Source organism: Hirundo rustica, chromosome 3, assembly GCF_015227805.2.
Source record: "Hirundo rustica isolate bHirRus1 chromosome 3, bHirRus1.pri.v3, whole genome shotgun sequence".
Lineage (NCBI taxonomy): Eukaryota > Metazoa > Chordata > Aves > Passeriformes > Hirundinidae > Hirundo > Hirundo rustica.
The window spans coordinates 81,551,491-81,569,419 of record NC_053452.1 but is presented as its reverse complement, the minus strand read 5'-3'; the positions used below and the strand labels follow the sequence as shown (position 1 = coordinate 81,569,419).

Sequence of the window (17,929 nt, the reverse complement as noted above, 5' to 3'; positions counted from 1 at the left end):
AAGGACAGACACCCCGGAGAGTATTGCAACTCCTCTGTGAACTTGAAGACTCAAATTACCTTGTAGAGTGTCAATTTAATTCTAAAAGATACTGTAAGCTTTGGTACAGCATCTCACATGCTAGAGAAATCCTTCTCCTAACAACTGAAAACAAGCCCTTATTTTAGTACTGTTTGCATTCTGACCACTTTCAAGAAGGAAAAAGAACAGCAAATTTGAAGAGATTTTCTCCTGAGTTCTTCTACTGCCACCCCATCATCATAACTCTAACAGATGGGTGAAAGCTTTCTAGACTCTCCTCAAAGCTTTAGTAAGGTTTCCTCGTGTGCAGCAAGGATGATGTGGTTAAAGCTGTAAGAACACTTTCTGAGCCATCATGTAGTTCTCACCAAATGCTCTTGTATTAAACAGGAGTTGGGTAAGGTTGTATTTTGTTGTTTTCACTTGGTTTTGTTGTGGATTTTTTAAGTAAAGAACTTTTCAGATAGAAATTTAAGAGCTCTCTCTAGAATCAAGCATTGAGCCCCCTGCATTAGATTCAGACGATTTTATTGAGTTTTTCCTCCACAGCGCCCATTACGAGAGACAGCTACGGCACCTGGCAATGATCCAGGGATACCAGGCGCTACTGTTACTAAACTAAAGCTCATTAGTTTATCTGACACTCAAACCAAGGCATTTTCACTGGCAACTCTCACTCTAAATTAAAGTCAGCAGTCTCACTAATGAAGGTCATTTCTGAAACTAGATATATTGCATGAAAATTTTACTTCCTTCCTGGCTTTTCACATGAACTTGGTTTTAAAAGAGTCAGAACATCCTCCTAAAGAGCTGCAGAGGGAGTGAAGGATTTGGAGGAGAAATATTCTGGAGCAAGTTTCTCAGTGACATGAGAATTAAGGTGGAGTGAAAGTTAAAAAAAAAACAAAAAACAAAACAACTTGAGACAAAAATATGTGTATCTTTTATGCTTTCACAAGGAGCAATCATCACATCCAGGTGAAGTTCCTTAGCATCCTGACTGGTGCTGGTACAAGCACTGCAGCCCTTCAGATCAGTGACATGCTCTTATGTGGCCACTATTTATAAAGCCATTAAAAGATAAAATTTTGTCAATTAGGTGGCAAAGTCTAAAAAGTAGATTAAAATTAAGAAATGGAAATTTAACTCCTTACAATGGTCTAAACCATACAACCTTAACAAGAATTATCTAGTACAGCAACTGGCAGTATTTACCTTGCTCAGAGGAGAAGGAGCCCCAGATCTAGAAAAAAAAGGGGGTTTTCAATAAGTACAGCTTTGAAACTATGTTTCTGGTCATCAGAACTCCTGCAAAAAGACCAAAATCTAAGCATGAAAGCTTTCTGAAGATCTCTTCAATTGCATGCCCTCTACATTTCTCAAACATCCATGAGCCACTTTAGACAAGGAATGCAAATTTTACTTCAAATCTTAAATTAATCTTTTAAGCTAACTGGCATCACAGGATTATTCTGTGTTTTAAATAAGCTCTACTCAATGGAGGAAATGCACAGATGCATGCAAATATCTTGCTTTTGGGCCTACAGGACCCAGCAGGAAAGAGTTACTGGGGCAAGATGTCACCATATTAGAAAACCATGCCACAGTCGCAGAACACCACCAGAACTGAAGCAGTTATCTAAGGTAAATCTTCTGAGGATGTGTCAGCAAATTTTCAGAGTCTGCTCTCTTTTAAAGAAAGTCAGAGTTACTTGAAAATAACTACATTTAAAAGTATGAAAACAGTGAAAAAGTGAGTGGAAAGCTCAAGCTCGAGTTCTCCCGCATGCACAAAAATCACACTAACAGTAACTGACAGAGCCTTAATCATAACTTAAAATGTACGTCAGTGCATTTGTTTGCTTTCAACATGAGAAATGAAAATACTGCTACATATTTTTAGAGCAGCTTTGATCTAAGAGATGAAAGGAGGAGCTCAAGATAAAGTTGTACCAGTATTGAACTAGCATCCATCCCATAAGTTACTTGAATTGGGTAAGTCATAGGAGTGATAGAACAGATTAGAAGATTTCCAGATTTTCTAATCACAGAAATGACAGAAAAATAACTTAATGACTATATACAAAAGCAAAGAACAGTTTAGCGCAAGTCAATGAAAATATCTATTTCCAAGCGTTCAAGAAAATCTTTTAAAAATACACATAACCATGCCTGCAAGCACATGATATGTAAAGGTATGTACTTACCCTTCGCTAAATCGCAAGGATAGCAACAGTAAAAGAGAAAACAGAGGTTTAGCTTAATCCTTCCTAGACTTAGCCATGACAAGTATCTAGTATGAAGATGCAAAATCATTAGAAAAGAAATAGATTTGATGATAATAGCCTTAGCAGCACACAAACCCCCAGTTCCTTCTAGTTTTCCTCAAGTAATTTTAGTTCATTTTGGAAAGTGTCTAGTTGTTCTGTGTGTTTCCTCCACCACCATTAATTAGAGAAAAGGTTGTCATTAAGATGACTTTATAAAAGAAAGGAAAAGCCTTGTCTTACTTTCCAGCTAAGCGAAAAAACGAGGTTGGGGGAGGCAAACCTAAACATCAACTAATCACACACACTCTATTATGCCGAGATACACGGTACAATATATATACCTACTTGTTGCCAGGTTTTTTTCCTTCCAGTGAGTTTAGATGTTGCTCAAGGGTCTCCATGAGACTGCTGGGAGCCTTGAAAGTGAAGAGAAAGATACGCACCTCAATGTATTGCAGTGATCTAACCACACTTTGAAATCCAGCACCAACTTCCCTGAAGTCCACGATGTGCGTGCTCATGCACTTACTTTATTTACACCAGGGTGGAAACAGCGGATTTCCATGCTAGAAGTATTCAGGCAAAGCCAGTTTTTAATAATATATTACTGCATCCAAATTTGCAGACAGAAAATGTTTACCTCCACTACACAGCACTTGAAGCCTAAATTCAGGATGTGCTGCTCATCATGCCTTAAATCAATGTTAAACATTGACAACAGCACAGTCATCCACAGGGTTGACTTTATGATTCATAGGTTCAAGGTCACATTTAGTTTTGCTTGTAGTCAGACTGCCCAACACCTCTTTCATGACCAGAGGGTTAGAAAGCACTTGCAGCCAAAACAAAGTCCTTTCCAATGCCCCCAGAAGGAGCTACCTCAGGCTCAAGACTCCCAACATCATAAAACCTTACAGCTGTTCTCAAAATGGTACCCTGGCACAGGTTACTGTGCAGCTAGCTAGAAGAGCAGAAAGATTGCTATTTCAGACATCTATAAAAAACTAGGCTTTTTCAGGCATCCCTGATCTTAGGTTTTATTTTAAGCAAACTTTTTGTGGTCAGCAGCCAATACCCACAGGCACTGGCTATTACAATGGCAGATAGAAAAAGTACTTGTAAATGCACACTGGGCTTAGCTATTCCAGTATAAAAATAGAGTCTGGATAAGTAGACTCCTAGAAGATCAAAAAGCAGGGAAGAAACCCTTGAGAGACACAGTAGCATATAATAATTGAATATTTCATCAGGGTTACAAGTTCATCAGTCTCTAAACAGGGAATTCTCTTTATCAGTCTCTTTCAGATCAACCATAATTCCTGACAGCAAGACCTATGATGTTTCTCATAAATAACATCTTTAATTTCAGGGCAGATGTAATTATCAAACAAGTCAGTTTGTGATGCTTGGAAACTGCTTACCCACTGCTCCTATACTGAAAAACCAGCCAGCTGGCTGAATCAGGTATTTCAGGATGCATGGCACCTGCTAGTACCAATGCACAGCTGTGTACCTGCAGCGCCTGCATATTGATTTCAGCATTAAAACCAGTAGCGTAACAGATCCAGAAAGTTAAAATGCTCAAAATAATCTTAAATGACAGACTGAGTTTAAATATGTCCTATGTATATAAGCAATGAAGAGACATCTTGACCTTGCTGCTTTTACAGGCGTATTTATTAACTTTTAATTCATTTGGGCATAATAAGAATTGGTTAAACACAAGCGACCTAATTATAAGAATTCTCCAGGAGGATGTCAAAGAAGAAAGGTAAAACAAACTAAAAAATGCAGAGAGATTCAGACTTCGACATATTCAAAAAGGCTATATTTTAAGATATATGTTGTGAGACTGACACATAAATAAAAGCTATGTTTAAGAAAAAAAATAATATTTATGAAAAAGAATTGCATGAATTACTGTTACCAGTTACCTCTAGACATTTTAGATAGCTTTCCAATATATTAGTCAAAGGTATCTTAAAAACCAGCAACGTAATATAACATTTATCTATGAAACAGAACTCAGAGAAGAAGCTTCAGAAAATTTCTACCCAGATGCAACAATTTGGAAAGGAAATACTATCTGGTACCCAATTTGCAACACTGAATGTTGCTTAATTTCTTCTAGATACTGCTTTAACATTAGATAATCTACCAGTCAGCATTGTGCTGGAACCTTAGATACGGGTTCCCTGCTAGCCACCAGGGGCAAAACTGTCATACCTTAGGAAAACCTAGTAAATGAAAATGAGCCAAGATTTTTAGCTGCTAAGATGCCTTCTCAGCCTCCAAAACATTACAGCCAAACTATAAAGTCCAAAGATGACAAATATCAACTTGAATTACACCACTGGGACCACTTGTCTAGATTTACAGAGTACATATACATGGAGTATCAACACAACCAACTTCTTGCAGAAAACTATCAACTATTGCCATGGCTTGCTACAGGAATTTAGGTATACCATGGATACTACATAGAATAATGTACTAATTGTTAGCTGAAATTTAGTTTTATTATTCACCTTTTATTTATTTCTCTCTGAAATAGGTTGTTGAGGTCTTATACATAGGTTGTACAGCACGTTTCAGGCTGGCCTTAGCAAGTGAGTCCCAAGCAGCCTTTGGGAGAATACAGCTGTGAGGGACTACCTGAGCAGAGACTGAAGTGGTCAGGAAGATGGGTGAGATGAGCAGAGACTGAAGTGGTCAGGAAGATGGGTGAGATGATCACTGCAGACCCCTTCTTTCCAAAAGAACTGTTCTATTTTAAATTGTTGGCTCGTGGGGTGGGAGGGACCCGATAGCAGTAACTAAGGTGCTGCTGAGCAAGTGCAGCACTGGCTGATGGCGCAGAACAGGCTGGTGCAACACAAGCAGATAAAAGTGCCACAGAAATTTATAAAGTGTATTTCATTATCTGGGTTCCTGGTGCTTTCTCCTGGTTTAAGGACTTAGATCATCACTGACTGCACTGTGTTAAAAAAGAGCCCCTGAGGTACTGAGTTAGAGGAAAATACTACGTCAGCTATTTCAAGATTAGGTCTGGTATTGCACATGCTGCTTTTGTCTGCTGAAAGAGTGGCCAGACTTTATAGCCCCATTGTATCTGAAATCCACAAAGATTAATAACCTCTACCTTCTCATAATGTCTCACTTTCAGAATTTTCAAGTGGCATTTAACTGAGAGAGACACTCTTCTGATGTTGATTTAAACCAGGCTTTCAAGAGGCTATCAAAAACTGCATGAACAAAAGCTGTATGAACAGCTGGGGTTTGCAGCAGCTAAGTAGTCTGGGTTGCTCTTCTGTTCCAATTTTACTGGCATCAAAACTGCCACAGGTGAACTCTTCAGCATGGATCTCCTCCTCTAAGTAAACATTCTCTTCACATTAAACATGAAGCCAGGTACCCAGGTCAATTTGCAAGTGATACGTAAAATGGCCCAGCAGCTACAGCGTGTTAGGTGGTATGACTTCACCAATATTTGCATTCCTGGTGTGCTTTCTTAATCAGAGAACTTTTATAATCACACGAATCCAAAAAGACTACAAGAGAAGCTTACCTGTGTAAGATCAGGGATATCACCTTTGTCAATTCCAACTTGCTGTGGAGATAAAAGATAAAGATAAAATCTAAGTGCATTATTCCACTGCAGCAGGCATTAATTTTGAGTAGAACTGCTCTTTAAGCTATAATGCACCCTGTCTTTAGAGAAATACTACAAAGTTAGAAATAACATGTCCATCTTTCCAGTAGCTACCTTCAACAACCTGCAGCAGTTTGGTTTTTTTTCCACCACAAATTAAATATCCATCTAAAATAAAAAGATAAGAAAATGCAGCTTGATTTCACACACATGAAACTCATACTCTATACTGAAATACACTGGTCATATACCGTTGTCTCAGAGGACAGCAAATTAAGGTCTAAGTCTGCAATCTTCTATTAATAGCCCTGTTGCTTCACACTATGGTTCTTCAGAGGGACAGATAGCTCAGCTTTTGCAGAAGAGCAAGCTCCACTGCACCTCATAATCCTGAAGCAGTCCCTATAACCCCTGTCCAAAAAGCTGACCTATGTTTCTAAAGTACTTTACTCCCTCAAGTTCAATATTCATATCTGACATTACAAGTCATTAAGGAGTCTATCAGACTTCTCCATAGATAAGTGAATTAGCAAAGAAACAAACTTTTTATTCAGCTCATTACTACTGCCCATTATAATGAAGTATGAAACATGGAAAATGTGCACCCTGTGCGAAAGAGCCAACCTCCACAAACGAGAATCCAGCAAAGGAGTTAATTAACCATGTAATATTCCTATTATCCACATAAGAGGATGACAGCAAGGAGCAAAACCGGGAAAATCTCACACTACACTTCATTTAATGTGGGCTGCACAGAGTAAGAAAAACAGACTTAAAAAATCTGCATTCTTTTATTCCCAATTGCTATATCTTCCTCTGATATTCAACCCTATCCCAGAAGTATGCATTTATCACAGCATTTCCCAAAAATACTGGAACATGTGAAGTCATGTCATCTGTTAGTTTAACCAGGAAAGTTGAGTTTGGCTGCACCATGGAGACACCTGAAAATGCTAACTGGGATTAACTACAAGATGTGAAGAAGCAGATCCAAGATCCAGACCCACTTGGATGGATCCAATGAATCGAACATTAATTGAGACAGGTACTTAGCAAGTGCAATTAATATTTTACACTGGTGCTAAAGAAAAAAACCAAAACAACCAAAAAAGACCCCCAAACCCCCCCCAAAACCCCAAACAAACAAAATCACAAATACCTAAGTGCCAGCCTCCAGAAGACCAAAAGCCACTTACCTCCGCAACTTTAAGAAACTCTGATACTCTGGTCATTCGAGTTAGAAATCGTTTGTAGATTTCAAGAGCATCTTTACATTGTCCCTTTTTCATTTCAAAAAATTTCTCTGAAGAAATAATGTGGTAAATTTCAGTTAAGATGTCTTACATTAGGACTTACATGAGCAAGTCTTGTTTTCAGAAAAATCACGCGTCAAGAATATGACACTACCTTACCATTTACTACTTGGACATTAATCTAGTAGTATAGTTTAGAAGTTGTATAGTAAAGTTTAGAAGTTGGGCTTTCTGAGCTGCTAAACAATTATATAGACCATAAAACTGAACCCCAGCTAGCCACAGCATTGTGTGTGATGTCAACCACTTTTTTAAAGACTGAAATATAAGCAAGTGAAGTAGCCACCCAACTTAAAGTTCAAAATAATTAAGGATACTTAGAGATATACTAATATTTGTCCTCTCCAAATTGTTTTCACTCCAAAGAACTGCATTTTTCTCACTTAAGTAGGTCTCTAAAGTCCATTTATGTCCATTATTAAATACAGCTGCCACATATTTCTATCCAAACTTACACTTTAAGTAGCAGTAGACAGTAAAATTTCAACTGAATTTATATGCCCAACTGATTGTGTCATGCTGGTGATCACACCAGGCTGCCTGAGCTTCAAAACATGATCACAGCCTCCTTTACACTTTGAAGGTTGATGGTAGGTAGGGTTGTGGAGGGGATCCAGTTTTGGCAGCAATGCTTTCAGGCAGATCAGGAATGCTATTCAGGAGTATATTATTTCATACAAGGCTACCACATAACATTTTAACTCTCTATAACTACCTGAAAGGAAGTTACAGCCAGGTGAGGCTTGATCTCTTCTCCCAGGCAACCAGCAAGAGGACAGAGTCATAAGCTTTGCCAGGAAGGTGTAGGTTGGATATTAGGAAGAAAGGGTGATTAGACACTGGAATGGGCTGCCCAGGGAGGTGGTGGAGTCACCATCTCTGGAGGTGTTTAAGGAGAAACTGGATGTGGCACTCAGTGCCATGGTCTATGTGACAAGGTGGTATACAGTCACAGGCTGGACTCAATGATCCCAGAGGTCTTTTCAAACCTAACTGATTCTGTGATATATAACAGAAATATGTGGGCATCTTTAAAAATGCAAAAGCTTCTAACTTTGCAGGACATATTACACATGCTCACACAGCACTGTACATTTCTTTAAGCACAGAGATGGTCACTGTCTTTAAAGTATCCATCTACACACTTTTAAGGACATGTGCTGATCCAGCCTCAGATAAACACTAATGTAAGAGGGTACAGCTAAAAAATTTCTCATTTCAGAGTAGATGAGTCAAGAAAGATGTAGCTTTAATGAAAGTTAAGTAAAAAAACTGAAGCAGATCTTGAACTGATTCTTCACTCTCACATATGGTATGTGAGATAAAAGTCAGGTTACTTACCTAGTAAGTTAATGACCCCATCATTGTAGCAAGCAAAAAGTTTGATGAGATCTTTAAACAGAAGCATGAATGCAGCATTTATGACACCATTTGTCAGTTCATTTGGATGAACCTACAAATAAAACATCAGTTATTTACAAAACAAGTGTCAAATGCAATCAAACATTTTGGCTTACACCAGGTATTTGGTGCTGTTATAGACAGAATCAAGCACTGAAGTTTTCATGCTAAGAGACTAAACAAAAGCTTTGGTTAGCAGATCAAGGACTGCTTTCTTCACCACTCCAAAACAATCCACTACAGCAGACATCAACAGTAAACATCTCAGTCTTGTCTCCTTCACTTACCATGAAGAAGAGGAAGGCAGAAATGCTGTTTACAGTTTTAATGAAATCGACAAAAGACATCAGCTGAGCTCAACAAAAACTTAATAGCCTTTGAGATAATGTATTTGGATTAATGATGTCAAGATCCTTTCTCACATTAACTTGGGAAGAAAATATGTGCTCATTTATTAAAAGGTCTTTATTTTCTTAAAAATATCTCCTCTTCTGAGAGCACTATCACAATTCCTATGCCATTTAAGGAATGGAAAGCACAATGAGACATACTTCAAAGCCTTTCCTCTGAGACCTGTAGTGGGCTCTGCCTTCCACTTTGAAGTGTATCTTGCTGCCCAGCAACAACAGAAGAACCAAACTCTTCAAAAACCTCTTTGAAATGTTGCACTGTCACTCCTACAATAACTGATTCCTGTTTTTATCTTTAGGTCAGAAAAACAATCCCACCAGCATTCATGACATGATAAATATATTGTACACATTTATTTCTATGAACAGTCCAGATTAAACTTTCGCTAATTTAGTTTACAGCTGAAAAACAGATGAAGATTTTGAGGAAGTCAGGCAATGTACATGTGGTATTTTAATGGGGTTTTCCCTGCCCCCAGAAGAAGATGGCTGCCAAGAGACAGAAAATAGACTGTTCAGTCTCCTTGCTTTGTCCATTTCTTCCTCCTCACTGACGCAGAAGATGGAACTCCAAGTTCTCTCTCTACGAAAACAAAATTTTGGCAATTTTTCTTTATATTTCATACATATGGGCAAGGGCCATCCTTGGCCACAATACCTCAGTGCGACACTGAAAAGGGGATTTTTTTGGCCCTCACTAAGGGATGATGAGTAAAACATTACCTACAAGGTGAATAACACATTTATAAGTCACTGCCCAGCGTTAACATTAGGTCAGCTTCAATACATACATCAAATTCAAGTAGTGCATCGATTTGTTCCTGTAATATTGGCATACTCTTCAGCAGCTTTTCTGGAGCCATTGTTCTCATTACACCTTCAGCTCTGCAAGAGGGAACACAGATTAGAAGCCATGCTGCTTCCTCTCTCCCTTCCCTCAAACCGATCTGTTGTCTAAAATTTATGCTCGAAGCACCTATAACTCATTTCAAGCCATGTCAAAAGCACAGTCTAATTCTCTGTCATCCTGAGAGCCGGCATGAAAAATCCTTTATCCAGCCACCTTTCCTGACAGCAAGTGAGGAAAGGTTTTGTGTTAGAGTGATGGATGCAAGAGATCGATCTCTTTATGGAAAGATGACACTGGGAGCTTAAATGACTAACTAGAAATACTGCCACAGAAGTACTTAGAGAACTAATATACTTTGTGCACGAAGCTTGTTATGAGTATCTAATTGACAACTCATTGCTGACACGTCCGTGGATGTGTAGTATTTCTTAACTGTCATCCATAGTCTTCCAGCAGTTTTCAAGCATGGTCGTTTTTATCTCTGATTATGACAAACCTGCACAATCATTGTTATGTATTGCCCTGTTCTGGCTGCAGACAGGTGTATATATATATATATGTGTGTGTGTGTGTGTGTATATATATATGTATGTATATATGTATATATAGGCAGACTGGAAATGCATGCCACTATTCTTGCTTATTTTATGCTATATTCTGAGGCAGCACCTTGTTCTGCATAAAATAAGCAGGAATAGTGGTATGCATTGTTCTGAGCGCCAGAAATAACAGGCACAGAAAGCCTTTCCAGGAATTCAGAGCAAGGTCAGACCAGTGGGCTCCCCAGCAGTCCAAACTTAACTTTATTTAATATCAAGCGTTCAAGAGCAAACTTGTATGGTCTCCATTAAGGGAATGGCATCCAGCTACACAGCAAAGCTGTCAAAGTAGACCCTACACTTTCTGGCTGTTTGAGAAGCAGGAAAGAACAGCCTGGTAGTGATGCCCGCATTACCAGGTGAAAATCCTAAGCTGCAGAACACACCAGAAGTGCCAGAAGGACCCTGTACGCAACACACGATTAGCAGGAGCATCTTTAGTACACACTCCACTCCATCAAGCTGCACCTTCAGTGGGTGTTAAGCCTCTTGCTGTGTCAACAGTGTTTCAAGAGAGCATCTAGAGCCCTTGAAGTCCCAGTTAGAGGAGTCAGAGAAAATGTTCTCATAAATACCAACACACTACTCTGGGCTGGGTCAGCTTTTTTTTTTCTTTAAACACAGTTCTTGTGGGAAATAAAGCTAGCAGTTTACAACCTTATTCTGTTCAGTTTATAACTGCTCTGTTGCCTGCTAAGAACTTCAGGCATTCACTTCAGGTTTTGTTTGCAATCAGCCATCTTTCTTAGGTTAAGTGTCTGGAGAGTAATGAAACATCCTAAACGTAGTTTCAGAACTTTCCAAATCCTAAACACAGACTCACTGCAGCAAAATTCTTAAAATCTTATCTAATTAGGGTAAGATTTTAAAACCTAGCACTAAAAGTTTCCAGTTTCACAAGGCACCTTACTTTGGTCTTCAATATTTGTCTTTCTACCCAGTCTTTCCTCTCCTCGTTAGGCAATTTTTAACCAATTACAAGTGCTTTAAAAACCAGGTTTTTCATTGTTGCTACACAAAGCATATAACAACAAAGTCACTGAGAAACTAAAATTAAGTGTTATGCCACAAGTAGGATTTTCATGGGTCAGATGACCTTATTAATTTACTTTGCTAAACTTTGCTTACCCTTTCTTCACTCTTGCAAAGTCAAATGCCATTTGTCTGTAGGAAAATGCTTTTTCATTCAAGTATCTACTGTAACGCCTTATAAAGGTGGACATGTCATAACCTGCAAAGAATAGTTTCACATTTTATATTTCATTTTCATGCTTGTTAAGAAGTTCTTCAGTAAATGATAATATACAGCTGACAGACCCCAAGATTATGTGATTTCTGTTACACTATGCAATTTCACATACAGAACAGGCACCACAATACATCTTTCATCTTCTGAAGAATAATCAGTAGTGGTACACCAAAACAATCTACTACTGTCCCCTGTTTCCAACATATTCATGCAATGCATCAGTGACGTGGTTCCGGAGGAAACCTGCTAGAGGCTCCTACATAGTTATGGGGTAACATTACTAGATGGCCAAAAAGTTATCCCTCTATAAACACGGAAAAATATCAATTTAACAAAGTTTTTACTGAACTGGTACATGACTTCCAGGGCAAAGCGCAAGTTCAACTTAAACACTCTTGATGTTTCATGTATGTTAGCCACTCTGACTCTTACACGGACCTTCAAAATTCCCCTAACTTGGTTTACCAGAACAAAGAAATCGAGATGGCATCTACAGAGATTACTGCCTTCCTTGAACTGTTACACCAGAAATGCTCAAAGCATGTAAAACTGTACAAGATTCCTCAAACTTCAGTGACTTTCTAGCCTATGACATCTGAACAATCAGTATTACAGCCTATCCTCTGAAGTTTTTTTCCTCTAAGCCACAGAAACGTGTGCAGAAGTCAACTCATCTTCCTCTTCAATTCAGGTCCCTTTTTGCCACCTTTCCAAAAATCCACATCCCTCAATTTAGTCATTAATTGGATTTTCCCTTAAAATCTCTCAAGTATCCCTGCCAACTCAAGCATAACACTAGCAAGTCTGATGCCCCATTATCTACGATGCACTGTGTATTATCTATGAAATAGCAATTTAAGTTTAAAGAAAGTAGTTAGGAACACAAATGCATGCATTTAACAGAATTGTTGCCAAACACCAAGTGTATGAGCATATATATATATACATACACATATATATATATCATGTGTAGTTTAGATGGACACACTATTTATTTAGCTTTGTTCCTTCTGTTACAACATCTAAAAGATGCTGAAGGGTTTTTTTTGTGTCACATGTCTACATCAAGAGATGAAATAATATGGCATTGCTTTGAATTTGCCCATTATTGTGGCATGTCTGTAGCCTGCATACAATTTACAAACATTCTCTGACAGCTGAAGAATTATATTTTCCCTCTTTCCTGGTAGAGCTACCATGAAACAAGCTTTTTCTTTGTTAACTGAGGGCACAGGAAAATTCACTATTAATTCCAGTAGGAAAAGTAGAAAAGTAGGCTTTGTAAGATTCAGAGGGAACAAGTCCTTAATTTCTGCCTAGATCTTTCGAAATTCATTACTCAAATCAAATCAAAACCAACCATCTCTTTTGGTGCCAACAGCTCTACCACTAAGAAGCTATAGATAATGCCTAAAAAGCACAGTGTCCCCAACCGAATGACCATTTAAGACTAAAAAAACTCCAAAAAATTAAATGGAAAGTTATCCACTTCAACTTTTAATACCCATAGGAGTTAAGGAGATAGCTGACCTAGCCCAGATTTCTATCAGCACTTAAAGGATTTGTACAGTTTCACCTTTGAGTAAAAATACTGCAGGAGATGAGAAATATTGTTCTGAAGTTGTTGAGCAGTTCACTTGTGCTCCTTATTTATTAAGTACTTATAAAAAGGCTTCAGTAACACATTTTAATATTATTTATACCTTATGAATGAAGGAGCAAATTAACAATAGTATCTTATTTAAAATCTTGTTAAGATTGTAGACATAAGTAGGCTTACCATGAGATCCGCTTTTGTCCAGAAAATTGCTGAGATTGAACAATGTGTTTCTAGATGCCAGGTACTGAATAAATCTCTGAAACACAAAGTAATTTTTCTTATCACAGGCTGTATCTGAAGGCCTTGTACCTCTAGCCACAAGATTACCAATCTACTTTCAGCATACAACATGAAACCACTGATATTCTGTCTTAGCCTGCAATACCTTCCCCAAAAAGTTTTGTCTATTCAGACTAACTACTTTTAGTCAGAATCTCTAGTAAATGTTTTACTGTATATATAAAAAATAGATTATGCACGAAACACAAAATATATTGGGAAAGGAGCAATAAAAATGTTTAATTCTCAGGGATTTGCGGGAGCTCAAGATTTATCTGCTTACAAAGCACATATCCAGGCTAGTCCCAGACTTCTCAATCCAGCAGCCCTCAGTTTCAGCCAAGCTGAGGGCCTGTTCTAATAACGAGCAAAGCCCTCATCAAATACAGGGACTAACAGCCTGAAACAGTTAGAGAAATCAGATGAGAACATTGACCAAAACTTGGAATGAAAAATAGGAGTAAGAATTTATACTGTGAGAAGTTCATCGCATGAAAACACTTTATATCCAGCCAGGGAGGAACTGTGTCAGTCATACTGAAGTTGTTTCACAGTCATACTGAAGTTCTTTAAATGTGCTGCCTCTTTTTATGCAGACATACCTGTCTATACAGGTCAAGAAAAAGCAAGGATAAAGAAAACTTGATCTAAAAGGCTATCAAGTTGAATTTCCAGCTCTAGGAAGATTTTAACACGCATGCAGAGAAGGCAGCCCTCTGGATGGCAGTATACATGTGCCAGAACATCAACTCTGACCTTAGTCAAAAAATCCCAGGTAGTGTTTAATCTTGTATAGCAGATTGAGTGCCTAAATTGTCAGCATCCTGGCACAGTCTGAATCTTGGTCTTATGTTATGGTTTCATAAATGGAGAGACAGATAAACAGTCCAACTCTGCTATTAACAGTAAGTTTTCTCTTCATCAAGAATCATTCTTGCCCTTTGTTCTCAGGTCCTTTCTGGTTCAGTCAAGATGACCCTGCACTACTAACACTTTTGGCTTGGAGTGTGTTCAGTGCCAACAAGGCCTTGAGAGAGCTGTTCACACTTACCTCATTGCCATGGACCATTAGATGATGTGTGGTGACTAAGGCTTTGAATACGACCACCCAGCTACTATTTGTTGCTCGCTCAAAAAGTGTATCAGCCATCTGAGGGATATTCACATTTGTTTCATTAGTTGCCTGGATCAAATCTGTAGGAGAGAGAAAAGGAAGGTGTTAGGTGTGTCAAGTATGATAAGAAGTTTGCAGCATGGCCAAGGTCTCAGACCACCAGCCTGCAGGCCATAGTTGCAACAAACAAGAAGTCAAGGGCTTACATTCCACATTTTAAAAAAAGAAACAACAACCACCTCAAACTGAGATTATATTAGTACATGCTGACAGCAACAGAGGTCTACCTCTTTCATCCAACAATAACAGACTTCCAACAATTCCGTCCCGAGCTATGACCAAACATTTCTCCATCTTTATCCCAGATGAAGTTAGGGTGCACAACATCGTAAGACTTTACTGCTTGCAGGTTTTTAAGTTAATTGTCGCAGTTCATTATCTCTGGGTTAGAGAAATAAGCACTACTGAATTCTTTGCTTACAGGTAACATGCCAAGCACACTGAACCCAGTCACATCAGCAAAAAGAGGCATCGCCAGAAACACATACGCTGTCACCTCAGAGGTTGTTTTAATCAGCTAGCTCCAGCACACCTCCCAGAGTTTCTACAGACCCAGAAAGCAGAAGAGTGCATTCAGGCATGCATTAAGACCTCTTCAACAGCGAGAAAGAACACAAGGAATGACATTAGTTTATACTGAAGCAACTGCCCCTTACATAGAAGAAATAAGACATTAGACTCTTCCAGGGAAAAACGGTAACATACTGCTTGGCATCCTATACATTTGGAATATGCAAACTTGCACAGAAGAGTGCATGAAATTAAGGTAAGCAGTTAAATCATAAACAGTAGGGCAGCAAGCTTTCCACTATCCTCTACACCTCACAGGATCTGTGATTTACTACACCCCCTGTTATCTACCGACTCCAGTTAGGCAGCCAGCAATTAACCTTTTACAAGCTACCACCTATTTTTGAGACACAGCTGGAAATTGCATACTGCAATTGCATGCCCAAAAGCTGTGTGATGCTAGACACAGCCCTAGCAAGACTCAAGAAGATGACCATGCAACATGAAGAGCACAAAACTCTAGACAGGGCTGAGGCTTAAAATTTGAAGACCTAAGCAGAAAAAATTTAAAATTTAACTACTAGACTAAACAAGCATTATGTGAAATGAAAGTACTTATCTTTTACTTTCCCTCAGAGGAATCACTGTTAATGATTTCTTCCCCACCTCCAGACTAGAAATTTTCCTCCAACTATACAAGTCATTCAGTGATGACAGATACTCTCTCTCAAAAGCAGACAGGGTATTTTGCGACTGATCCTTGCACACTTAAACTATGCAAGTCTATAGGAGTTCGATTCACTCCGGCAGTAGAGTAACCACTTGGCAGACTTCCTTTCCCTCCCCTACATAATCCCAAGCAATGGAGAGCATTGATGTTGCTAAGAGTGGAAAGTCAAGGCTCAGCATTAAACTACTGATTCTGCCTTTGCAGGACTGGAAAAGTCCAGAGGACAAATCTGTCTAAATAGATCAGTGAGTCACATCAGCGACTGAGACCCACCTGGCGTGTACAGAAACCCACACCGCTCTACCAGAAGCATTCAAAAGTTCGGATTTTGTCTGGTTGCTTAGTTTAGGTCTTTTTTAAATTCCTGGCATGTAATCTTTATGGGTTTTTTACCTTCTATTACAAAGACTTATTTTATTTAAGATCCAAGAAATCTCTAGCTCAGAGTCACTAGCTTGGGAAAACCATAGCGCTTTACTTGCATATGGCTTGTATTTTATGGGCATAAAGCTCAAGTTGTCTTCAGTTTCAGGCCAGGGAAACGATTTTCTGAGATGATACAGGAGACAAAAATTATGTGATTCATTTGCCAAGTTTGAATTGAAAATGTATGTTGTCATGGCATTTTGTTGTCTTGGTTTTGGAAGCTGGGTCTGAAGTTTTTTGCCAAACACCTTCTGAAATGTGTTTATTTCTATAACCTCAGTACCCTTGAAGGAGGCAGTTCTGCAAAGTATTACAGTAGCAAAGCCATATTATTGAATGACAGCAGTTCAGGATCACAGAGCTACAAGAGTTCTCCTTGATCTTATGGTACAAACAGGCCAATGATCTTTCATTCTGTACTGCTGATTAATGCATTACAGAAAACAGCGGTTTGTACAAGCCTAGAAGCAAGTCACAAGTGGCTTACTCACTGTGTACCCTGCTCAGATTTTACTGCAGGTGACAGCATTTGTCTTATTAATACAAGGAAATACATCAAATTTGTAAGCTTTCAGTCTCGGGCTTCAGTATGTAGATTTCCGTGAAAGAGGGACACTACAAACTGGGTATTCCATCGGTGCACTTTAGATAATGAAACCTCAGAGAAATCCACCCACAGAAACGCTGGCAGTGGAGGCAATGAGACACTGCAATGATGCCACAGCACAGCTTCTGAATTCAGTCACTTCTGTCTCCCCTCCAAACTGCTGGAGGGTTCAGCATCTCAGTCTGCAGCTCTGAATGTTTTAGGACATGAGTAATTATAGTGCGCAAAACAGAGAGGCATGATTAAAATTAAATCTACTACTTTCAGTGCACAGAAAAGAATTAAACCATGCATGAAGATGTCACTTGTCATCTGAGGCCAGAAAAAGGAGTTTGGGGGTGGGGGGATAATTCTTGCAGAGCTGTTCCCCATTTAGTCACATCACAAAGTTAAGGTATTCAAATTTCCTGGGTTTCTCTTCCAGTACGACAGAGTCTCAGCTTAACCAGCAACCATCAGCATCTGGAAAGAAGCACTAGCACAGCTAACTTTAGGAAACTGAGCAGCAGAGTTTGGTGGCTAAGCTAAAATTTAAAATAGGAGTTGGAAAATTTAATTTTACTTTAATGTGGTAAGGAGGAACAGATACAAGGAGAAATAAATAATTTACAGGAAAAAATATCTAGAAACTACATTTTCAAAATACACAGATTCAGACATTTGCTGGATGGACAAGAGACAATAAAGCTTGGTCTTCCAAAGAAGTCACAAGTACACTTGCTTATACAAAATATGTAATATTAAGAAGTAACAGATGAAGAACAACCCAAACCATATGAAACAATCTTGCTAAGTTGATTCCATTTGGGGCAGACACAAGTAGGGCAAACAAGGATTA

The 17,929-nt window shown here is 38.7% G+C and overlaps 1 protein-coding gene across 10 annotated transcripts in view; it reads right to left on the bottom strand.

The window, feature by feature from the left end:
* SNAP91 (synaptosome associated protein 91) overlaps window positions 1-17,929 on the bottom strand; it is a 65,057-nt gene that overhangs the window by 30,818 nt on the left and 16,310 nt on the right. For all 10 annotated transcript variants that reach the window (XM_040058030.2, XM_058419672.1, XM_058419674.1 and 7 more), the window contains exons 3-11: window positions 14,696-14,838; window positions 13,546-13,621; window positions 11,645-11,747; window positions 9,859-9,952; window positions 8,598-8,709; window positions 7,140-7,246; window positions 5,860-5,901; window positions 2,637-2,707; window positions 1,237-1,264 (exon numbers count right to left, since the gene is read on the bottom strand). In XM_040058030.2, coding sequence (XP_039913964.1) covers window positions 1,237-1,264; window positions 2,637-2,707; window positions 5,860-5,901; window positions 7,140-7,246; window positions 8,598-8,709; window positions 9,859-9,952; window positions 11,645-11,747; window positions 13,546-13,621; window positions 14,696-14,838 — 776 coding nt within the window. The remainder of the gene's footprint in view (window positions 1-1,236; window positions 1,265-2,636; window positions 2,708-5,859; window positions 5,902-7,139; window positions 7,247-8,597; window positions 8,710-9,858; window positions 9,953-11,644; window positions 11,748-13,545; window positions 13,622-14,695; window positions 14,839-17,929) is intronic.